At 48.1% G+C, this 25,527-nt stretch overlaps 1 protein-coding gene across 1 annotated transcript in view; it reads right to left on the reverse strand.

Annotated features, from left to right (window-relative positions):
* Cdh13 (cadherin 13) overlaps positions 1–25,527 on the reverse strand; it is a 969,722-nt gene that overhangs the window by 113,180 nt on the left and 831,015 nt on the right. The window contains exon 8 of the mRNA XM_060391900.1: positions 1,334–1,474. Within this exon, the coding sequence (XP_060247883.1) occupies positions 1,334–1,474 (141 nt within the window). The remainder of the gene's footprint in view (positions 1–1,333; positions 1,475–25,527) is intronic.

Below are 25,527 nucleotides of genomic sequence, written 5' to 3' on the forward strand. Positions count from 1 at the left end.
TTTATTCAACAGACTCATTTCCAGTCTTGTTATACATAACTGGTCACAGATCCTCTATTCAACAGTTCTTTCTCTGAAACAGAGGAAAAGGTACCCTACCTGTGATGAAATGGAACACTACATAAAGAAAATGTGGGAAACACACATTCCCAACAACCACATCCATCTGTTACCACGGATGCGTATGCAGAAGTCCATACCAGAAAACACCTTCTCTCACAGCATCTGAGACAGACCCATCTCGAAACAATCAGCATTTCCACCCTGAGCTGAGAAGCCTTGAACTTCAATGTCTACAGTTCATCTTCCTCCCTTCATAGGGCACCAGGAAAAGTGTTTGCCATGCATTCGGATCTCTAGTGTCCACATGAAGGCTGGGTGGGCATGATGGCAGTTTATAATCCCAGTGCTCAGGAGACAGAGATGGGGTGTTCAGAGCAAGCTGAGTATATCAGCCAGTCAGTGATTTCCAGTTCAAGTGAGAGATCCTGCCTCAGTATGTAAGGTAGGGAGCTACTGAGGAAGGTATGTGATGTGAACCTCTGGCTTTCACATGCATGTGCACATACCTATATATACTTGTACATACAAACCTATGCCTCACACATGTAAAAATTTACACACACACACACACACACACACTCATTCACAATACAGATACAAAAAACATGGAATGGCCCTTTGAACAAAAATAGCTCCCTTTTAGAATGTCATTGTCATCATAGCAACATGGTACCCATTACCTGTTCTCCATAACTATCCCACCATCTTCTCTACCACACTCATCTCAACACAGCGCAGTCTTTACTATGCCCTCCACTTGGGAGGCCTTGGCTTTGACCCCAAGAAGCCCTGACCTTAGCAAGTGTCCATCCCATGCATCTCCTGTCCACTTATGACTTCTTGGTCAGGTATCATGTCAGCAAGAATGAGGTATCATGTCAGCAAGAATGAGATCTTACATACTCAACCTCTCCCTGAAGGCTGCTCCGTTGGTGTAAATGGGAAACAGCACATGGCCTGTGACAAACGACAGTCCTCTACACAAAATAACTCAGGGGTTTTCAAATGTCCTCTGGCCACTTTGTGATTACCAAGAAAATCCACTCTACCTCCTTGCTGCTGCTCAGACTGTCCTCTCCATCTGCACTTACCATTACAGGAAAATTGCAACAGCACTCTTACAACACAGAGCTATGGGAATGGCACTTTGGTATTAAAAGGTATTTTCTTACGAACTTTAACAAGACCAACCGCGTTTTGTCTCCCAGTGCCTGAGCATTTTAGACACACAGCAGCCACAGAGGCCACATAACTCTTTCCTGGGGCTTACCTCTTTCTTGGTGAATTTTGGTGAGTGATCATTTTTGTCATCGATCACGATGGTTGCTGTGGCTGTGCCTGTCAATCCCACGTCCAGTCCTGCCATATCTTGAGCTTCAATGATTAGTTCATACTTGGGATTTTCCAGAGTCTACAAAACAAGAAAACACCAGAGAAGATAGTGTTTAGTTTTGAGGCACTGTTCCCTATGCCTTCTAGAGCAGGCATCATTAATTGGCCATGACATTTTTACAGACTGTATGTGTAAACATATACACACACATCACTTGAAATCACTCTAGAGTGATAGAGTGATAGTTACCATCTATAGACTGGCAATAGCACTCATAATGGGATCTACTGACTAGTCTTTGTTTTTTAAAATTAATTAATTTTTGCATTAATTACAGTTTATTCACTTTGTATCCCAACTGTAGCCCCCTTCCTTGTCCCCTCCCAATATCATCCTCCCTCCCTCTTCTCCTCTCATGCCCTTCCCCCAGTCCATCCATCTGATCTTAGTCTATCAGGTCGCATCAGGACTGGCAGCATTGTCATCCTCTGTGGCCTGGTAAGGCTGCCCTCCCCTCAGGGGGAGGTGATCAAAGAGCAGGCCACTGAGTTCATGTCAGAGATAGTCCCTGTTCCCATTACTAGGGAACCCACTTGGACACTGAGTTGCCATGGGCTACTTCTTTGCAGGTGTTCTAGGCTAGCTCCATGAATGGTCCTTGGATGGAGTAAGAGTCTCAGAAAAGACCCCTGTGCCCAGATTTTTTCTCTCTCTCTCCGTGTGGAGCTCCTATCCTCTCCAGGTTTTTCTATCTCCTCCTTATTTCATAAGATTCCCTGCACTCTGCCCAAAGTTTGGCTATGAGTCTCAGTATCTGCTTTGATATCCTGCAGGGTAGAGTCTTTCAGAGGCCCTCTGTGATAGGCTCCTGTCCTGTTCCCTGTTTTTTCCCTTCTTCTGTTGTCCATCCCATTTGCCTTTCTGAGTGAGGATTTATTCTCTTACCCAGAGTCCTCCTTCTTGATTCATTTCTTTAGGTATACAGATTTTAGTATGATTATCCTATATTATATGTCTAATACCCACTTATAAGTAAGTATATACCCTGTGTGTCTTTCTGTTTCTGGGTTACCTCACTCGGGATGATCTTTTCTAGATTCTACCATTTGCCTGCAAATTTCATGATTTCCTTGTTTTTAATTGCTGAGTAGAATTCCATTGTATAAATGTACCACAGTTTCTGTATCCATTCCTCAACTGAGGGACATCTGGGTTGTTTCCAGCTTCTGGCTATTACAAATAAAGCTGCTACAAACATGGCTGAGCAAATGTCCTTGTTGTGTACTTGAGCATCTTTTGGATATATGCTCTCTGAGAGTCCAAGTGAGGTCATCTTCAATGACAAAAATAAAAGGTGTTTATAACCGCAAACACAGCTCTGCTAGTGTGCCACCTCCCAAAACTAGGGTTTGTAACAATCAGTAACTAAGAGGTACCAAAAGGAGCAAGACAACAATGGGGGACCTCCTATTTATTTCCAGAACTGTGGACCCACGTGGGGAGCATGTCTACATTTGGGCTCAGTTTCTGCATGAAGAGGTTGGCTCAGTGGTGTTCCTTGGGTGTTTTTTCAGGCAGGTCTCTCACTGACCTAGGGCTTGTGAAGTTCCCTAAGTTTTCTGGCTGTTCAGCGAGCCCCAGGTACCCTCCTGTCTCTGCTTCCTTAGCCCTGAGGTTACACGTGTTTGCCACCACACCTGACTTCTCGTTTTTAACATCATGTCTTGTGGAGAACTGAATGCAGGTCTTTGTGCTTGCAAGGCAAGCTTTACTGAACCATCTCCCCTCCCAGCTTTAAAAGCACTCAAAGACCGAATAAAAAGTCAGGCTGATTTTCCCCCCAGTGTGGAAGAGAACATGGCAAACTTAATAACGTATACCACCAGCATTCCTGAGCATTATTTTAAGATTTGTGTCAAATGTATCATGTGAGCAGTGTGTAGTGTGTTCTATGGCTGGGTCTCTTCTTCATAGTGTTGGCAGTTTAAGTAACAAATCAATGGGCATCTTTCCTCAGGAAACTGTGTCTACATTTGGGCTCAGTTTCTGCGTTTGTTTGTCTTTGGATGATAGACCCCAAGATGTGGATTTGCTGGGTTAAAGGGTATGGATATTTCAAGTGTGTGTGTGTGTGTGTGTGTGTGTGTGTGTGTGTGTGTGTGTGTGTGCATGCACATGTGCTTGTGTGCATGGAGGCCAGAGGCTGATGTTGATGGCTCTCTATTTACTGAGGCAGGGTCTTTCCCTGAACTTGGAGTACATACACTTGTCTAGTTTATTTATCTAGCTCACCCCAGGAATCCGGTTTCCACCTCCAGTTTCTGGGTTTACGGGAGTGCCATCATGTCTGCCTGGCTGTTATGTGGGTGCTGGGGACCCACATAAAAGCTCTGCTTTTCACGCTTTGTGGCAAGCACTTTGCACTGAGCCAACTCATAGCCCCCCAAGGCTCTTTTCCCATCTCACTCCTTTTTTAAGCAGAAGCTCTGCCGCTCACATCAGTCCTGTCAGGACCATGAGTGTGTGACCAAAAGGCTGGCATATCCCTAAAGCACTGCTCTGAGCCTGCCCAGGAAGCCATCTAGGGGTCCATGATGGCTACCTGAGCAAATGACCCAAGTCTGGCTACTTGGAATCTCAAGTTCAATCTGGCATGTGCTTCTTTTGGAATACACGGGGAAAGGCAGATCTTTTTCTGCTGAACTTGGAGGTGGTTGACCCAGACTGGACAGGTCATGTCCATCTGGATCCAACAAGGGACACAACCTGATCGGGAAGATAATGCAAAGCCAGAGGCGCAAACAGAGCTCTTTTCTCTTCTCTTCTTTTCTAAATACAATACATCCTGGATGAATCTTCTCCTCCCTCCACTCCTTCCAGATCCCTTTCATCTACCTGCCCTCTCCCCCAGATCCACTGCTCCTCTGTTTCCCTTCAAAAAAGGGCAGGCCTCCCAGTGATATCAACTGAACATGGCATGACAAGGTGCAGTAAGACCAGGCACGAACCTTCATTACCAAGGCTGGACGAGGCAACTAGGAGTAAAAGGGTCCCAAAAGCAGGCAAAAGAGTCAGAGATAACCCACACTCCCACTGTTGGGAGTCCCACAAACACCCCAAGCTAAACCACAACAGTGTGTATGTAGAGGACCCAGGGCTGAGCCACGCAGACTTTGTGATTGCTGTTGCAGAGATAGGGCGCTTTGAACACCATCTGCGCTTCTGGCAGTCATCCTTGAAGCCAGTTCACCTCTCAGACCCTGCGGATACTGCGAGTGAGCGAATTTCTCCTTTCCCCGAGATGCTTGACTCAGAGGTTCTGTGAGGAGCGACCAGGCAGTTTTGACTAATAGTGCATCCAATGGTGGGATCAATCACCTGGTTATTACAAGAAAGTACAAGGGCTGTCATATCCCACAGTGTCACAATAGGCTCCTCACGACAGCATTCCAGTCACTTCGCAAACAGATTTTAAAAATTTTCCCTGCAGAAAAAAAACATTGTTTTTTTTTTTTTGTATCAAGATTGCTACTCTAATCTTTTATTTCCTTGGTATATGTATCCATTTAACTGGTAGTTAATGAATACCCATTGTAAATGCCATGCTGGGAGCTGGGGACTGGGAGAAATGGGAAAACAGGATTTCTACTCTTCTCTCTCTCTCTCTCTCTCTCTCTCTCTCTCTCTCTCTCTCTCTCTCTCTGTGTGTGTGTGTGTGTGTGTGTGTGTATGTGTGTGTTTATTTGTAGAGGCCAGAGGTCAAGCATCATCCCTCAGGCACATTTAAATTCTATGTCTAATTATATGTCTGTGTGGGGCTATGTGCTTATGAATGCAGGTTCCTTTGGATGCCAGGTGACAGCACTGGATCCCCTGGAGCTAGAGTTTCACGTGGTTGTTGTGAGCTGTCCTGTGGGTACTGGGACCCAAACTCAGGTTCTCTAGAAGAGTAGCAAAAGTTCCTAACCACTGAGCCATCTCTCAGGCCTTCATCTTGATTTCTGAGACAGGCTCTCTCACTGGGAGCTGAGGCTTACTGGCCTGTTTCCTCCCCCGCACTGGGATTACAAGTGTGCACTAGCTGCCTGGCTAATCATGAGGGTCCTGGGGAACAGAACTCAAGTGTTCAAGCTTGGAGAAAACTTACATGATGGAGCCACCATCCAAGACCAAGATCCCCCTTTTTAAAGAGCTCAAAGGTCAAGGTTGAGGAAGCCGTATTCATACACAATGCACCAAAGCAAAGAAGAGGTAAGTGGGAATCCTTAGGAGGGTGCAGATGAAGGGCATTCCAGCCTAACTCTTGTTGTCTGAGAAACTGTATGAATAATTTTAAAAAATGGACCAGTCAATTTCCATCTCCTGAAGTAAATAAAACTTTATGGCTGTAATGGGAAATGGATTGATTAGTGTGGTAGGAAATCAATCAGAGTATGAAGTAGACAAATTGTCGAGTTTGGATGAGCTGTTGGAAAAGTCTCAATTTTCTGGCAAAGTTAAAGCTTACACTAACTAAGTTTTCATTGCTGAAGTCATGGCCAATCATCGTAAGAAAGTGAAAATAAGGCAGTCATTTTGAAAGTGGAAAGTGAGGGCCATTTTCTACCCCCCACTCATCTATACATCCCAAAGTCAAGGAAAGTAGGCAGTGGTGTGGTGGGACAACCCTTCCATCCCCCACATACATATACACATATACATACACAACACATACACACATATGCAAACACACATGTATGCATACACACACATACGTGCTCAATTTCAGCATCCCTGTGCTTAGACAGAAGCCTGTGCACCACTGCATAAGTCCTTCAGAATTCCTCCACCTGGTGCCTGTCAGCAAGCCAATTGCTTCACTGCCAATTGTTTTCACTGTGGAAAGCATTTTTAAGATAGAGAATTCACTATTCTCACAGGGTTTGGGATTCTTCTGCAGCAAACACAATTGCTGGGCTTGGGAGGGGCTCAGTGGACAAATATCTGTTCCACAAATGTGAGGACCAGAGTTTGAAACCTCAGGACCCACTTAGAAGCCAGGTTCACATGGCACCTCTGGCCTCAGAGAGCCCCTCACTTCACCTGAAAAACCCGGAGAGACTGAGGAAATCATTTGATATCAACTTGGGACCTCTACATGCATGCAGACATACATGCACACATGCATACATACATGCAAATATGTACGTTTGTACATGCATGCATGCACACAAATAATGGGAACACAATTGCCTTCACACTGAGAACAATGCAGGCAAGCAAGATTCAAAGCAGCTGTCTGTGAACTCGAGACACCATTCCAATTTAAACAACAGACAAGATGCCACAGGATTCCCTGCTCTTGGAAGCCTTGTGCTCTTTCTCTCTCTCTCGCCTATTTCCTACACTAGCTGAAGGTTTTCCTAAAAGCCATTCCCTGGCTCCCTAGCTCCTTGTGGTCACTCTTTCTTGAAATGCACGTGCCAATGTGCATCCCTCACGGTCACTCTGCACGTGTTACCCAGGTGGACACATGGCTTTAGCTGTTCATCCAGCCATGATGCTCTTCTTCAGGAAACACCACTGATGCAAAGACACGGGCCATAGCACTTGTCCTGACTGAATCATAGCAACCCATGAACCCAAGCTTGGATAGTCAGATTCTGGGAGGACTGAAGAGCCACTGTGACGGAATACAGGAAACACCTGCAGTTCTCCGGCAGCTCCCAGGCCCAGTGCAGGCTTCTACCTTCTCGAGCATTTGGGGAAGAGGCATATTACTTGTGAGGAGGCACGCTGAATCTTCAGGAACAAGACCTCCACCGCCTGACTGCCCAGTTGCTACACAGGTAAACTAAAGAGGAAGGTGGAGGCCCTCTTCAGGGCAGGCTGCCTGTGCCATAGGCCTCTCTCGATACTCCTGTCTACTTGGTTCAAGGATGAGAGAGCAGATGGTTAGAGTCAAACCGATTCCAAAGCACCTTTGAACTGAGCCATGTGAAAGGCACCATCATGGCCGGAAAGACAGAAGCCTGGGCCTCAGGGTTTGCTGCCCCTTAACTCCAGCTCTTCTTTCTTTATGTAACACATCTTTATTCAAGATGTTCTTTTGGTAGCAGAAGCAGCTAGAATCATGGCTCCACCTCCTGCTTCCTCAGACCCGGAGACTAGACTGTACATCCTGGGCCTCCTGAGCAGATGAACAAATGCGAGTGAGTCTCATCAATGAGCTGAAGCGATACCCTTGATATAGTTCTGTAACCTTCTATATTCTATGTCCCTGAAAGCACAGATCCTAGGTCTGTGACTGGCTCTGTGGACAGACCCCTCAGCTAGCATGTTTCAGAGTCTGAGCAGGGCCTAAGCCATCATTTAGGATCAAAGGCCATTTATAATCTGCTTCCACCAACTTGAGAGCTGCTTCCTGTTTGTTTATATGTGTGTAAGTTCATGTATGTGTGCATGTGTGTGTGCAGAGATCAATGTGGGGGACCTTACTCAGTTGCTCTCTACCTGGCTTTTTGGTCTTTCACCAAACCCGGATCTCGATGCTTCCAGTAGCCTGAATGTTCAGCATGCTCCACAGACTCTCCTATGCCCACCTCTGCAGTGCTGGAATGATACAGGCACATTCCATCAAACCCAGGTTTACTGTGGATGACAGGGATGAACTCAGGTCCCCAGGCTTGCAAGGAGAGCAGTTTGCTGACTGAGCCTTCTCTGCAGCCTGCTTCATTCCACCTGCCCGTTGGCTGTTTCCTCAAGTGGATGACCAAGTTGTCCCAGGCAAGGACCACACCTCTGGCCCCAGCACCTAGCCAGTACCCGGGATACAAGGTGAGCTATTCAGCACTGTTCTTGATAATGAAGATGTATTAGTGTTTCCTATCTAAATTGTATCTCAAAGGGCTCAGCTTCCATTCCAAAGTAAAGCTGTTTGTTCTCAGGGTTGGCTCCTACTTTGGGGAACTGGGGTTTCATCTTGCCTGAGAAATGCATAGTTCCAGCCTGGGAGAATGAAACTGGCTGTTCTGATTTTATTTGAAGCGATCCGATCTGCAAGATGCAGCTAGAAGAGTCAAGCTGCTCGCCCCGCTTGAGTTCCGTAGTCACGCATGTCCGCTACATTCGGTGTCTCCCCCGGGAGCCTCCCAGTTGCCTCTGCAAGATGTGCCAGCAACGAGGGAGACAGTATATCTGCAGCAAAAAGCCTCCAGCGAGCCTCTGCAGACGCAGGCTGGGTTCACTGATCACACTGATTTGAAAACCAAACGTTTCATCTTGAAAAAAAAGAATCAAGCCGTGTCATTAAATACAGCAGCTAATCAATCATGGGGTCCTTGATGTTTTACATGGCGATGACGACTTCCACGCAAGCCTGTGTTTAACGGAACATTTATCACTAGTAACAAGCATAATGGTTGCTGTGGCAGGGGTGGGGAAATCAAGGAATCAGTGTTACACAAAGGAAGCTTTTACCATTACCCGGCACAGCCCCATCTTTCTCCTGCCTGGTCCCCACCCATTCTTGCATTTTGTGTAGAACTCGCTTCTTTGCTAGCTTATTTTGCCTTTTTCTTACTCTTGAACATTGCATCTCTGCTCCCCCTGGGCTAATTAATTCCTGATCATTTGCTGATGCTCATTATTCAGTGCACCGTGGCCTTCCTGAGGGCAGGGACCTGAGTGCTGAACAGAGCTGGCTGGCACTTAGGGAGGAGACCGTGTTCAATCAATTATCATTACCTTGGGCTGTGAGGTAGTAGGTTTCCATACAGCTTTTTCTCCCCAGCCCCTGGTTTCCCCAGTCCACCCACCAATCACAGCTGAGCAATCTCAACCAAGCCACAATAAGTGCCAGCACCCCTGTCTCCTCTTCTGTCAATGAGGCAGTATTACTCCTCACTGGGTGGGTGAGGATGACACGAGGCAGAAATGCTACGTACACAGTGTGTTGCACCATTTACTAGAGAGGGTGAAACAGTGACTTTTCTCATCTCCGTGACCAAACACCTAGCAGCAACATCAGGTAAGAAGGCTGTATTCTGGTGACTGGCTCAGAGCACACAGGCGTGGGTGCGAGCTTGCCTCCTGGCTGCGGTCAGCAGGAGCCTGCGGTGATGCGTGGCATCTTGGTAGACCAGGATGCAGAGAGCTCTGGCTAGAACTGGAAGCGGATATCACCTTCAAGGACTCATGTCCACTTCCTGTAGCGAGGCTCCACCTCCTAATGGTTCCGTGACTACCAGCTGGGGCCCAGGTGTTTAAACACCTCACCTTTAAACCACAACAGGTGGCGACTGTTACTCAGTGGACCCGTCCATCATTTTCTGAAGAGGTGGTGCAGACTGAGGCCAACTACCACTGAGTAAGCTTGGATGTGGATCTCTCCTGGGTCGAACCTTCTGATGGAACAGCAGGTCCTGGGCCAAGCTACTGGGTGTGGCTTAGCAAGAGCCTAGGAAACACATGGCATGGTCTAGCAGCATCCAGATTCCTGGACACAGGAACTGTAAAGTCAGAAATATCTACGGGTCCACGTTACTATGTTTTGGGGTCATTGGCTATGCAGTTGCAGCGATGAATAACAAGTGCTGTTTCTCTTCCTCTGTGCTCTGTGATGGTCTTAGTCTTATGTGCTGTGTTTATGGTTCTCTTGACTGTAACAATTTAACTCCACTAGATCAAGGGTCATGGCTACTTTCGAGCCTTCTGATGGGCGCCACTGTGGTTATATAATAATTAGCCAGTCACAAATATGGGTTTTAGAAGCTAATAAATGGCCCAGAGTGGCATATCTGTACGGGTTCAACCACAGTTTGTAGAGTGGCTCAGTTTGTAGAGTGCTGGTGTGGCATGGAGGAAGCCACGGTGTGGTGGCAATGATTCTGATGCCGGAGTTTAGGAGGTGGGTCGGGAGAGCTGAAGTTAAGGGTATCCTCACTGGCTACAAGTGAGTTTGAGGCTGGCCCAGGATCCATGAGACATCAGCTAAAAAAAATGACCACAGCTGTCCTGATTGACAATGTTATAAGTTTGAGTGTTTAAATACACTAAACACAACTCATCTGAGTCCCCAGGGTGACAGCACTTGTGGAAAAAGACATCCAGCTTAGCCAAGGTGAGCTGTCAGAACGGGCTTCTGAGTTCAAAGTCAAGGAAAGGGCTGAGACTGGAGCCCAGTGGCAGAGTGCCAGCTTAGTATTCTTCGAGTCTTGAGTTGGGTCACCAGCCAAGCAAAATCAACAGGAAAGTAAACAAATAGATAAATAAGCAAACACGTGGATAAACAGAGCCAAGGAAAGTTTTAAAGAGAAAGCTTTAGGGCTGGAGAGATGGCTCAGAGGTTAAAAACACTTGCTGTTCTTCCAAAGGTTTTGAGTTCAATTCACAGCAACCAAATGGTGGCTCATAACCATCTATAGTAAGATCTTGTGTGCAGGCAGAATACTGTATAAATAATAAATAAAATCTTTAAAAAAAAGAGGAAGCTTTAAGTAAGTAAATCTTTACTTATGTATTCACTATTTTTATGTGTGTGTGTACAGGCCTATATGGGTTTATATACACCAAGTGCTCGTGTAGGTGAGCAAAGCATCAGACTTCCTGAAGCTGGCAGTGCAGGTAGTCGCGAGCTCCCTAGCATGGATGCGGTGAACCAAACCCAGGTGCTCTGCAAGAGCAGCAAGTGCTCTTAACTGCTGAGCCACTGTCCAGCATCCCAGGCGTCTCTAATGAGGACCGTTAATAGTTGTACCCTAATCCTTTTATCTGCCTACACACATGCTTCGCCTCGACAGACAAGGGCCAAAATCCACGCAAAGATGCTCAACTCAGGCATTGCAAATGGGAAGGATATTCTTTTCTGGGCTGGCTGATCCTGACGCCTGCTCTGTAAATCTCACAGTGGACTGGCAGGGGCATTATCTGTAGCAGAACAAGTTGCTGTCTGTCTGGGCGTTGATTCATCCACTTGGACCACATAAGCCTGGGAACAGGCTGCCTCTAATTCCAGCAGGTCCCAAGTGTTTCTCCTTATAAAATGTGACTTATTCGGACCCCAGCGGGTGAGCGAGGTCCTTCCCACCCCAGGCAGGAAAGCCTCTCACTTGCCTTGTGTTTGTCTTTAGGCTTCCTGGTGCTAATATGCACATTTATATCTGGCTGTCACCTGCTGCTTCTTCTTCCCCAGCTGGGGCCTTGTGGCTAAGCAGGCCGTGCCTCATTTCCCCAGATTTAGTGGTTGCTGACAACGCCGGCAGGGTGGGGAGGCAGCAAGGGAAATAAACACAGCTCACAGACGTCGGGGGTGGAATCACCTAACTGATGGATTTGAGGCTGAGGGACACCAGAAGCGGATCAAACATTTCTGTACAAAGCACGCTCCTGATGTTAGTGATGAGTTTACAGTAAATAACCCACCAACGGCACTCACAGTATACCCGGGAAAACCAGCGCCTGCAGACTGCAGGCCGGAGCGCACTTGACATTCAGTTTGGCTATACAGAAACATTTATCCTGCGTCTACTATATACAAATAACTCTTCTGCGGGATGTGATGAATGTCTCAGACCTGCCTTTGGTGCTTTCTCTATTCTAGAACAGGGAACAGAAAGACAATGTGGAGACTGATGGATGGAATCAGAACGGCACTGATTACAACCTGTGTAGAGGGGATAGAGCATGGGGTGAGATCTGCAGAGTCCATTTAGCTCAGCGAGCATTAACTGAGGCCCAGAATTTTTTTGCCAGACATTGTGCTAAATGTAGAAATAGGTACCAGGAGTCGGGTCCAGTGCAGGGACCAACACTCAGTGGCATTCAGTAGATTGAGATCTTGAAGACATCTAGAGGGCAATGAACCCAGACACAGTGTAGAGATTTGCAGCTGTGAAGACTATGGGAGACAGCGCTGTCGGACTGGGATTGGACACGGGGGTCAGTTCCCATTGACAAAGCGGGAGGCTATTAACCTCAAAGCTGCTTTAAATTCAGTCCATCCATTCTGGATGCTGGTGCAGAAAGTGTGCAAAATACCCTCTCCACCCCTTTATGGAGCTGGAGGTGTGGCTGGGGATGAGGTAGAGGTAAGAGGCCTCCCTCCCTCACCAAGGTCATGGGTATGTGAGGGCCCTGCAGGAGGCAGGTGCAGAAAGCTAATGTCAGGGCTGGGAGGGCCTCAACTGTGATGGATGGTTAACTTCTTAGAGTCCAGAGTCACCTAGGAGACACACCTCTGGGCACAGCTGAGAGGGAGTTTCTTGGAGGGAGGTTCACTGAGACGAAAAGACCCATCCTAACTTGGGAGGGAATCATTTCCTGGGTCAGGGCTCTGGACAGGACAAAGAGGAGAGAGGGAGCTGGTCACGAGTATCCATCTCTCTCTACTTCCCGAGTGTGGGTGTGAACGTGATGTAAGCATTTGCCTCCCACCCCTGCTGCCATGACTTCCCACTGTGACGAACTGCATGTTGCACCGTGAGTCAAAACAAACACTTCCATCATAGGTGGCCTCCGTCAGGTATTCCGTCACAAAAATGAGGGAGGGTAGCTGATGTAACGGATTCACCATGGCATCTGGGCAGCGTCAGATGGGAGCACCTCCCTCCCCGGCCTGCCCGAGGGATGGATATGAACAAAGAGAATTCATGGAAGGACCAATAGCCAGGGATCCGGGCATCTGAGCTGAAACAGGGTTTGGTGATTGTGGCAGGAGCCTGGCTGAGAGAGGCAAGCAGACACAGGCTGTGAAGGTCCTTTGCAGGGTTTGTGGTGAGAAGGTACAGGGGGCACAGGGACACACAGGGCACAGGGACCCCACAGATGTGTGGCTGGTGAGAAGAAAAGCTGAGCACATGGGAGCATCTCTTGAGTTTGCCTGAGTGAGACCGGGGAACAAAGGCCCCCAACGGGGGAGAAAGGGGGGTAGTTGTACTGACTGCTCTGTCGCTGCAGTTTTTCTCAGTGTGTGAGGGATTTCACTCTCTGCTTCCCAGCTATCTCCCCTATTCATGCTGTGAAACAGGAAAATGGAAAACATGGCTTCCAAAGGCATTTGCTTGTGACTCTTCATGGGCCAACAATGCCCTGTTCTCGATTCTTCCTCCTGAAGCTACCAGGTCCATATACTATCACAGAACAGCCTCAGAAACCCCTTTCATGCTTTACAGCACTGGTCATCAAGGTCTATAGATTTTCATTGTGGACCTTGTCTTCCCTCCATCACTCCTCCAGCTATCAAGGATGCTGGTCCCCACCTCCCCCCACTTGACTAACTATGCAGCTTCCTTCTAAATCATATGTCGTTCCAAACCATCTAGGGCAAGCCATCCAGAGCTCCAGTTGCCCACAGGACCATTTGTGGCTCCACAGTGGTCTAAGATAAGACCCCAAAGGCTCACATGCCAAGCAAGGCTCTCTAGGCCTAGCCTTCTGCTTGCCCTGAGCCAGCGTCACTTCCAACATTCTGGGGCTACCTGCGCTTCTCCCGGCCTCAGGCTTTCTCATTCTTCTCTTCCTCTGCTCATGCGGGCCCTCTGACCCCCCTATGCAGCCTCCACACCTCTTGAGGAAGCTGCTACGTGTCCTCATAAGTGTGGCTTCAATGTCACCTCCAACAGCAAGATCCCCTTTTCTTCCCAGAGTCACTCTTAGTGGCCGTCGAGGTTGGGGACACTTCCTCTTGGTTAGCCTCATGACACATCACTGAGGATTCTCTGTGCAGCCCTGTCCCACACTGCCCGGCCCTCAGGGTGGGCTCAGGTGTAAAGCTGAGTGGGGTAGGCTCCAAAAGCCTTTGATCTTTCAGCTACAAAACCTTCCGTGTCTCCTCTCATCGCAAATTTTAAAAAGTTCAAATTTTAATTAGCACATCATAGTTTTGGAGGTATAATGTGATAATTTGATTCATATAAAATCCATGTAATGGTCAAATCAAGGTAATTAGCATTCCATCTTCTCAGAAATTTGCCTTTTTTTTTTTAAAAAAAAAAACAAATTGGGAGCTATAAACTCATTTTTTTGGGTTATTTTGAAATATGCAATAAATTGCTGTATACTAAGGTGACTCTGCTATACAGAGGGGTGCCAGAATTCCTTTTACCTAGTTGAATGTTGGCACCTGTTACCAAGCCTTTCCCTAACTGTCTCCTTCTCCTGAAGGTATGCCTCTCTCATCCCTGGAAATGGAGACTAGCTTCTTTCCGTGGCAAAGTGACTCTATTAAGAGTCAGGAGATGGGGAATCCTGTTTGAAAGTGAAATGACCCTCACAGGCTCATGAATTTGAGCACTTGGTCTCGCTCCAGCTGGTGGCCCTGTTAGAGAAAGCTGTGAAACCTTTAAGAGTGAGGCTTAGCTGTGGGAGGTGGGTCACCCGGGGTGGACCTTGAGGTTTTATTTCAGTCTGGCCCCACTTCCTGTCGGCTCTCTGTGGACACAGTGTGGCTGGCTACCTCACACTCTGGCTGCCTCATCTTCCTCTCCATGATGAATTGAGTCCCTATAAGCAGAAGAAATCCTTTGTCTCTTAAGCTGTACATTTGGTCACAGTAATAAGAAAGAATGAACACAGGGAGAAAGCCCATGTCTGCCTGACAAGAGCCCTGTAAGAGGAAGGAAGAAATGGAGGGAAGAGGGCAGCAGATCCGAGGATGGCCTGAGGTGAAGGAAGAAACGATGCGGCATAGGATGTAGGAAGCCTCTAGAACAATCAAAGCAATAATATTTCCCCTGGAGTTTTCACAAGAACACACTGCGACACCTTGCGTAGCTCAGTGAGCCTGACTCATCTTGGACTTTTGACTTCCAGACTGTGAGATAATAAACTGTGTTGTTTTAAATCACTCTCTCTAGGGTGAGCAGACTTCAGTGGCAGACGCCGGAAACTTCTGTGTCCTCCCTGGAGAGGGGTGAAATCATACGGATTCCTGAAGAGCCATGGTGCCCATCAGTCTCCAGTCCTGCATGGCGCCAGGCTTGCCTGCTGTCACCTTCTCAGCCTCATTGCTAGCTGCACCCTCTCCTTTCTGTAAAAAATATTTTCTTCTCAATCTTTTAAAGTGTAATGTCAGCCAGATATTTCCTGAGGAACCTGTCTATAGGAGATGGGGATTTCCCTCCCCCACCTACACTGTGCTAAATGTCAAGTACACCCATTGCAGCATCTGGGTGTATCTGTCTCTCTCCATACACCTGCTCTGGTCCCTGGAGAAGTCACAGACCTTCTTTCAACTCCCTCCAGCCAGATCCCCTGTGCCTGGCCCCTAGACAGTGAGGCCATAAGATGCTGGCTTAACACGGATAAGAGGTCCTAGCCCTTGGAAATAAGTTGACCTTATCCTAAGTCTCCAGAGAACGAGCCCTGTCTCAAGCCAACCCCTGTGCCTGGCACTCTCCTCCTTGAAGAATGCCCAACGAATGAATCAATTAAAAAATGGTTATGTGGCCACTGCACAGCAAAGCTGGCCTCAGGATCACAGTTTTCGGTTTCAAGGGTCACTGGTCTGCAGGTATCATCAGTCATGGAAAGGTCCTGAGGAGGTGCCACTGGAGGGTTGGCTCGGTGGCCAAGAACACTGACCACTCCTTAAAGGACTGTTTCCAGCACCCACATCAGGAGCTCATAACTGCCTGTAACCCCATCTCCAGGTCTGTTTTAGCCTCTGCAGGCACCGGAACACAAGTGTCCACATACATACATATATACACAAATGTACACACACACACACACACACACACACACACACACACACACATTTTGATGAAAAGCTTTGCCTCCTCACTTGGGTACAGCAGGAAGGAAAAGCCCAGTGTGACAGCTTAGCGGCCTTGACCTTCAAATTTTGTCTGTCTGTCTTCTTTCCTTTTTCTAAAGGCAAAGAGATGAGTCACTGTCCTCAGCCTTTACTCTTGAGTTACCCCAGGTCAGAACAAGAGCCTTGGATGTCAGGCCACCGCCAAATGCATGCAATTTTCCACAAGGGAGGAGGCTACACCCTGGAGCAGAAGCTGTTCAGTGTCCCGTTGAAACCAGACTGGCTTGGCCTGGGGTAGCAAGGAGAAGGATATCTTTGGGCCACCCTACAGACCCAGAACTGAGGCTGTGAGCAACCAGAACACACCCTGGCAGAGAGGGTTAGGTGACCTGAGGGCCATGTGACCCTTGCCTTGCCTCCCAGTCATTTCTCCATCTAAGCCGAAACACAGGCTAGTACCCCAAAGTCCGAGTTGGGGTTATGCGCCCTTTATCCACTTTGCTTTGTTCAATGTGTAAACTCATTGAACAAACCTCCTCTCCCTGCTTCTCACTGGGCCCTCGTTGCAATGCTGGGATGAGTGGCTGAGCCTAGTTGTCTGGGCTGCGGGAGCTCAGCTTTAGCCCTAAAAACTCTGGCATTCTGGCAGGCTCGGAAAGCCTCTAAACTCAGTGTGGCACAGAGGGGCTGGTCCTTCCCAGCAGAGAAGAGTCTCCCCCCCACCCCCGTGCAGATGCTCTCTGGCTGGTCCTGACCCAGGGGTCAGCCTTAGTGCACTCAGTATACATCCCGAGAGATGTAAGATGGAGGGATGGATAGTAAAGGGTAGGAGGGCTCTCTCCCAAGGGCCAAGGTTTGGGATGGAAGTGAGCTTTCAATAAAAACAAACAAACAAACAAACAAACAAACAACCCAGACCAAATGAACAGACTAGAACCCAGTGATGAGAGACCCCTGCCCAGAGGGGCCTCAGAGAAGCCAGCTTGAAGATCAGGCCCCAGAGGACAGGGTCCAGGAAATCACCTTTGCCACTGAGTAAAACCAGGACACTCATGTTCCCATCATTTGCTAGGCACGGCGTGAGAACAGAGAGCTTTCCTTGGGTTTCAATTTATTACCATTTTAAAATGTCATTCTCTGTATGGGTAATAAAAGATAATACGTTTTATGGGGTTCCTTATGTTAAGGTTTTCAAAAATCTGTTAGGAAGTCATCTGCCGGGACTCTGAATGAATCTTCCTAGGTTACAGTAATCACAGGTGGGCGGCTTTTCTTGTCGTCTCCCCCAGATCCAGTGCGGAGAGTAGGGAGACGCGCTGCGTTTGCTGATCACAAAACACAGGAGGCTACACTTTTTGATTCACGTTCGAAATTGCTTTCTGCTGCATCGTCGGCTTCACAAAGTTACACACTGGTCAAAAACGTCCAGAAAATTCAATTACGGGCTCTCAATGACAAAAAGCACGGGGCCCCACAGAGGGTTGGCGGAGGTTTCTAAAATTAGGTTCTAAATGTCTGCAAACTTGAAGCAATTTCTGTTTTATGACCTTGGCGGAACATCAGGGCTCTGTCTGTTAGCGGCCCCTGCCCATTAATTTCAGGTGCTTAACCAGTACGGCATTTGAACAGTCAAAGCGCAACCAAGCCTGTGCTTCCTGTAGCCCATGTTGGCTGCCGCTTTTAAAACCCTGGTCCCACAGAGATGTGATCTTCCAGTGGAAGCCCGCATCCAGGGTTACTGTGTGTGTGTGTGTGTGTGTGTGTGTGTGTGTGTGTGTGCGCGCGCGCGCGCGCGCGCGCGCGCGCATGCGCGTGTGAAGATAAGCCGTGGAGGTCAGTGACAGACACCTGGTGTCTTCTCCAGCTGCTCTCCACCTTACTGTGTGTGTACCTGAGTGTATGCATGTGTGTGTATCTGTGTGTGTGTGTTTGTCTGTGTAAGACAGTGACCCTCACTGAAAATGAAGTCCACAAGTCAGCTAGACTAGCTAGCCAAGCCACAGTCAGGGACCCTCGTGTCCCTCTCTCCCCAGAATTGAGATTAAGAGCATGATCTGCTGTGGTTTGTTTTTGTGTGTGTGTTTATGAGTGTGTGTATGCACAAGCCTGTATATGTGTGTAAGCCGGTGTGTGAACTCAAGTCCTCATTCATGGGAGACAAGCAATTTCCTGACTTATTCAAATGTGTTTGCTTGCATAGCTTCCTTTAGTTCAGAGTTCTGCGGCTGCCAGTAATTCCTGGTAGCTCTCAAACAAAGGTGCTCCCTAGGGGAGCACTGACCCAGGCACCCTAGGCACCCTAGGCACCCCGGGCACCCTGGCCATGGGTAGGACAGCAATTCTGGACTCTATCATTACACTGCAATTGGCTTGCTTGTGCTGAAAATAAACCAAATGAATTCTAAGTCTTCTGAGAGGAAAATAAAAATCACACAAGACGGATTCCAGTTATACTCATGCTGTTGTTGGTTTTTTTTGTTTTTTTGTTTTTTTTTTTTTTTGAAAGCTAATTTGTATACCAAGGAGAAAAAGCAAATAGGATAACCCACGATTATTCTGGAAGGTTCTGCTGTAGACTCTGCCTGGCACATCAGCCCTCTGATCACCTTCTTTCAGTAGTTTTTGCCCCAGGCCTCACTGACTGCCAGCCCCTGGGCTGTTGGCATCAGTCGTTCATTCTGCTACTGAAATTGTCCTGGCGAGCGCTAAGCCTATTAATGCCTTGTAGTGGTAGCTGAGCAGGGAACCAGAAGTCAAATGTTCCGGCTTAACACAGGGTCCTGCTCCTCCTGGCTCGGCCTTGCGGACAGACGGAATGTTGATGAAGATGAGTGCTTTCCTTCACAAATAACGGAACCCGCCAGCGTGCCCTTGGAGAGCGCCAATTCATTTTTGTTTTAAAAACAACGATAAATCCAGCGCCTCTCTTCCCTCTGGCCCCTCTCTAGAGCCCTCTTCAAAGAGGAGGGTAATTGAAGTCTATCGTCTGTGTCTTTGTGGGGAGCCCAAGCGCCTCAGCTCTTTGTCCTGAGGGTGAGCAGATGCTAGACTCGGGGTCAGGCATGCCCACGTGCCTCCCTCTGGCTCTCCCAAAGTTTCTCTTTCTCAACCCGGCCACAGGTGCCCGCTCCTTGCTTGTCCAGCTAGAGCCCACGCGGATTCTCTGTGTTTGTACAAAAAATCATGGCTACATCCATTGAGCACTTGTTGTATGCCCAGAACAGTGCTCGCCCTTTTTTTGAATCACTCCAGAGCATGTCACGGCTGGGCAGCCATTGCTCTTGCAGTGTAGGTGAAGATTCCATTGTTCCAGGATCCGCTGCTCCTTTCAGGGGGGGGGGCACTGACACCGTCACCATACTTGGCCTGCTACCTACGGTCTCAGCTGCTCTGCCTTGGGGCCGACATAGTGACCCCTCCCTGCTCCCACTGCTCATCTGTCCCCATTCAGTCTGGGGATGGCTGGGTTTGTGTTGATGAGAGCTTCTTTAGGGTCAGGCTGACATTCTTAGGTGGCTCTCTGAGCAATCCCCACCAAGTGTCAGGCTTCTTCTGAGAGATCCTGGCGTGGTGGTTTGGATGAAAATGGTCCCTACAGGCTCATAGGGAGTGGCACTCTCAGGAGGTGTGGCATTTTTGGAGGGAGTGTGTCACTTTTCACTGCCTGCTGCCTGCCAATCCAGAGGTGGCGCTCTCGGCTCCTGATCCAGCACCACATTTGCCTCCATGCGGCCATACTTCCCTCCATGATGATAATGGGCCTCTGAAACTGTAAGCCAGCCCCCATTAAATGCTTTCCTTTATAAGAGTTGCTGTGGTCATGATGTCTCTTCACAGCAATAAAACCCCAAGACACCTGAGCACTCATTGCCACATTTTAATTCTACCTCCCACACTCTGTAGCTCTTCCCCAAATCCTGCCAAATTTTACCCCTCACGCTATCAGGCGGCAGCCAAGTGTGGCAGGTCAGTTACTCAGATGAGGTGAGGACAGTGGGGAGAATAAGGACAGAAGAACAGATAAGGACAGATTCTGAGGATCAACCATGCCGAGTGTACTGGGCATGGGAATCAAGCGAGGACTCCTGGTAAGAATTTGGGTGCAGGAAGATCGGGGCGGCACTCCACATGGATTTCTTCACTAATTAGCTCTTATTTTTGCTGTTTCTCTCCCATGTTCCTTTAAAGGTGACACAGCCATGGAGGCAGAAGATCTGAAAACGGCTCCTGGTTGCATTGTTTGCTGAATAAGCAGCCATTTTCGGTATCTCTCTTAGATGCCCAAGCTTTGCCTGTGGGAGCAGCTATGTGTATAGGATGGAAAGGGGTATCCCCCACAGAGTTAGTCTGTTTGTCTTTGAATGTTCTGTGTTGGTAAAATCCCAGCCTTTGGTTTTGCAAACATACTAAAATTTAGACAGACTGGTTTTCAGCTGACACGGGAAGAAAATGAGGGTTTTGGATCCTTTGGAGCAATGGCTATCTCTCTTTCACAAAGTCATGGCTAGTCTTTTTCATTGATCCAAGTGGTAGGTATAGGTGTGAGGAAGGCAGCTGAGAGACCTGCCCACCTAGGCCTTATGACTAAGTCACTCTCCTGTGGCTACAAACACAACATTCTGCCCTATCATACATGGCCTCAAAGATACAGGTCTTTAGTGCCTTGGGCATCAATAGCGTAGACTAACAAGAGGACCCTGACTCAGTGGGTAAGGGCACTTGTGTGCAAGAATGAGCTGAGTTCAGATATCCACCATCCACATAAAAGCCAGCCTGGCCAAGCCCTGTGACCCTAGCATTGTAGGTTGAAGACTTGAGGCTCCCTGGAGCTTGCTGGCCAGTCAGCCTAGCCAGAACTGTTGGCCTCATGTTCAGTGAGAGACCCTGTCTGGAGAGGAGAAGGAGGAGAAAGGGAAAGACACCTCTGGCCTCTGCATGCACACATACACACGTACTACCCACACAACACACATGAAATAAAACTAGGTAAAATTGCTCTCACCTCTGTCCCCCCTTTCCATTCTCACCCTTCTTTAAGATGGTCACAAAAGCCAGCCCCACCCATCTCTAGGAACCTTCTCTATTTACTTGAAGATCATTACAATCACCTTGATCCTGCTTCTCATGACTCCAGATCTTGCCATGGCCCCTTGCTGCTCAAGGACACAGACTATACCATCCACTGACTGTAAACAGCCACGATTAATCACTGCCTATGGTTGGCTTCTCTCTACTACTGTTGCCCCCGGGGAATGCTTCTATCTGTGTGTCCTCCAGGCAAGCCTCAGCTCCTCAAGTCTCAGCTTCAACGCCTCACCTCTCTGGAGCCTGCCACAGACTGGCTGTGTCTGACTGGCGGCCCAGTATTCTTTGCTTTCTGGAGCTTAGCCGTGCCCATGGCTGCCCCAGTGCTTGACTTGTCATAACTGCACAGCCTCTAGCAGCCTGGGGAGTTCTCAGAGGTTGGAGGGTAATGTTTATCCACATAGTGACAGCTTTTGGGACAAAGTAAGGTCCAAATAAATCCATGCGAATGAGATGAAAGACAGAACAGGAAGCCAGCTACAGGACTCTCCGGTGGGCCAAACAACCTTGAGCCAGCAGGTTCCCAATATCGATGTCACCATGTAGTTTGATGGCAACTGAGTGGTCTGTGGGGTTGGCCAGTGATAGCTGGAGTACGTCTGGGGTCCTTATTCTCTGTGTGGACCTGGACACATGAAGGAATGTCCTCTGTGTTTCTAGTTCCTCCTTGGAAATGCCATGGGGAGGAAATAAGATTTTAGGTTCAAAATTCCGAGCATACTACAGAGTGAGCACTCAATAGATGGAAGGTGTGGGCATAGGCAGAAGCAGGAGAAATGCAGCGTGGAAGGGCACTCTGGGGCACCCAGCAAGACTGTCTCAAAAGCAACAACAACGCACAAATACTCAAACCAAAACAATACAGCCCACCAACAATACTTCGGTGGAACTGGTACTACCTACAATCAGCAGCTCATGAGACTGGACAGGTCAGCTCAAGCAAGCTTCGGGGCCATTGTTTATAAACTGGGGGGTAAGAGGACCGGCCTTGCAGTGTCATTGTCAGAACTAAATGAAGGACACCTAATAGGATTTTACTGCCCTCCAACAATCCTGCCTGTCACTCTGTACACTGCTTGAAGTCAGAACTCGCTCCTGTCTTTTCTCTGTCACACCCGCAATGCATGAGTCTTACCAAGCACATAGTAGATGCTCATTAAATTCTTGTGGCTCTGAAACATACATAGCCTTGCTTGCCCTCTTTTCCTCTCCAAAATGCACTGTCCTTCTCTCTGTTGCTTACACACACACACACAGATACACAGACACACACACACACACACACACACACACACACACACACACAGTCATGTGTCTCTCACATAGTCCCTTTCCTGTATAGCACCGTGGCATGGAACTTTCAATGGGTACCGACATTTTTAACCAGCTCCAAAGGACTGTGCCTATTCCTCCATATGCTCTTAATGGCGTCTCGGCCAGTCAGGCCACCCAGTGCTGGGCCTGTTTCCTGCTCTTCCTGATTATTAAAGAATTCTACCATCTACGAAATTACCCTGTGGCTGGGAGTTACAGGTGATCTTACTGGCCCTGAGCTGGTTGGTGAGAGATGGCTGGAGACTCTTAAATGGCCAGAGGGGTCTTCCCACAAAGGCGCCATTTACATCTCCTTCCAGCATGCCAAGAACAAGTCCTCAAACCCATCACACATAACTCTCTGCAGTGCCGAATACTGCTGCTGTTTAAGCCAGAGGCAGACACATTAAAAATAAATGCTTACCAGGGGAATATTTAATGACACGGAAAATGTTTCCATTATGCTGTTGAGAAGAAAAAGCAGGTTTCAAAAGTCTATGAACAGCGAGACCTCATTTATTTTTTTAGTAAAATAATATTTACATATCACGATACCTAAATCGAGGAGAGGGCTTTATGTAGCAAGATATGAACAGCAATTAGCTCTCAGCAATGAAGTTACGTTTATTTTTGTCTTACTCTGTCAATCCTTTCCTAATTTTCTTTAAAAGGTCTATAAATAAATTCAGTGGCCAGAAAAGAGACTCAAGTTGAGTTGTGATACCAAAGTGAAACCACAGAGGGGGAGGTGTTCTGGATGCTTCTGTGACATTAGCAGGATATGTGTCTTGGGAAACAGGAAGTGGCTTCTCAGCCTTTTTGTCCCATGGCCCCACGCTTTGCTTGAAAGCAGACAACCATTTCTGTGGATTAAGGTGTGACAGCTACTGGTGATGGCAGTGGGTATACCTGTGAAGGCGTTGCATGGCAATAGAGTGATGCTAAATAAGGAATGCATGCCTCTTGCTGGCCCTTTAAATGTGAGCATTCAGGTCTGAACATTTCTGATCCACACATTCCCCAGAGAGCCAGACCCAGTAGCTCCTGGGGAGAGAACCACGATTTCAGCTAAATGTTAATTGGCGCCGCGTGAGATGGGGACCTTTGGCTGTTCTGCTGGGTGACCTGGTGTTTCTGTCTTCACCCAGTCCCTTTCAGCAAGCTCATCCACACAGCAGACAAAGAGAATTGTCCATGAACCCAGGAGGAGAAGGGCTCCTTAACCCTGTCTACACGAAGGCACCTGCCATTCATATACTAGTCTGTGGCTACTAGTGTATCATGGATGGAAAAGAAAGCCTGCAGCCAGCCAGTAGACAGACCCAGCACCTGGCTCTTCAGGGAGATATAAATTATCGATCAGACACGAGAGCTCTTGATTGTTTTGTCTGCAAATGTCATTTAAATGCCTTGCATTAGGTTTTATGAGTCAGTCGTTTAAAAATACAACAAAGTGGAATCTGTGGAACAAAGCGAAAAGAAGGGGTGCCACTACTCAACAAATCATATGTTCAATAGGAGTGTAATATCCAGAGCATATAAAGACAACTGGAAACCCAACAACAGACAAGCAAATCGATGGAAGAGAATGAGTACGCACTTCTATGGCAAAGTTCTACAAATGGCCAAAGCAAAGGAAAGCTTGCCCAGCATCACCAACCATGACAGAAACTCAAATGAAAACACAGTGAGGGGCCGGCTGCCTCGCCTAGGTAGCGTGCTGAGGCCTATGGGACCTTTCACAGTTCTACTGTGCTTGACTCCAGAACCTTGTGCGCTGACACTCAGAGCTGTGGAAAGACCAACCCCGGGGGCAGCAGCTCTTGAGTTCAACATCTCAAAACACTGAAAATTAAAGATGCAGACACTTGTGAACTTTAGTCAAAACAAAACAAACAAAACAAAACAAAACAAAACCAAAAAACTGCGGAAAAGCAAGACAAGGCAGGACTCCCAAAGTATAAAGGTTTAATACAGAAGGGAAAGAAATCTCTTGGGGCAGGTGAGAGGGAAGGAGCGGAGAAGCTAGTCCTGATACTTCCCACGGACTTATGGCTCAACATGGAGGTAATGCTGTCAGTTGGCCAGCTAGAGGACTCTGCATCCAAGACAGGTTCTCCTGGTCCAACCACGCTATGTGTGTGCATTGCACATCGGGTCCTGGGATGGCTAACGCCCCCTCTGTGAGTCTCTCACTCTGGCTTAGTTAGCTGTTACTTTGGCTGCCCGTGAGCTGTCAGCCATTGGCTGGTGTTGCCACCTCTGGCCTCCCAGGCGCCTCGAGTGCTGCTAATTATCCTAAGCCTCATCCTTCCAGCTGCTGAAAGGTAGCATCAGCCATTCCTGCTTAATCCGCACTTACTTCTAGTCAAGCCACAGTGAATTGGAGTTGCCCCCTTTGTCTATGGGACGGCTGGGAATCTCTTCCATGAAGCGACAGGGGCTTCTTAGATCGGCTGCAGCTGCATCAGAAGCAGAGCAACAGTGCACGGCAGATGTTGGGCTGGCGCATTAGGCGGGTCTCACGCAGGGCAGCTAACTGGCCCACCAGCCCTGGCCTTATTTCTCAGAGCCCACCTGTCGGTGAGTCTCATAACAGGTCCTCCTGGCTCTCTCACACCCAGTGTAAGTTCCTTGTCTCTCATCCCTAGCGTTCCCTGCCTCACCACTTTAATCCTGAGGTCTGTTCCCACTGTACTGTAACGTGAACCACATGTGGCTCTCGGTGTGGGCCCCCTTTTCAGTCTTGCTATCTACAGTAAGCTAGCACTGGCCTTATCACAAATACTATGATGGTTGCCAATAAAAAAACCAAAGAAAAGAACGAGGGTTGGGAAAGATCTGGAGAAGCCAGATTTGCTTTGGATCAAGGGCACCAAGGGATGCAAAGGAGGGACCTGGTGGAGTCAGGGCAGAGGTGGCCATACTGCAGTCATTAAGTGGGGGAGGCTGTTGTCTAAGCAGTGACTGGGTCCAGCCTGAGGTCTGGGTCTCAGCC

Source organism: Meriones unguiculatus, chromosome 10, assembly GCF_030254825.1.
Source record: "Meriones unguiculatus strain TT.TT164.6M chromosome 10, Bangor_MerUng_6.1, whole genome shotgun sequence".
NCBI classification, from domain to species: domain Eukaryota; kingdom Metazoa; phylum Chordata; class Mammalia; order Rodentia; family Muridae; genus Meriones; species Meriones unguiculatus.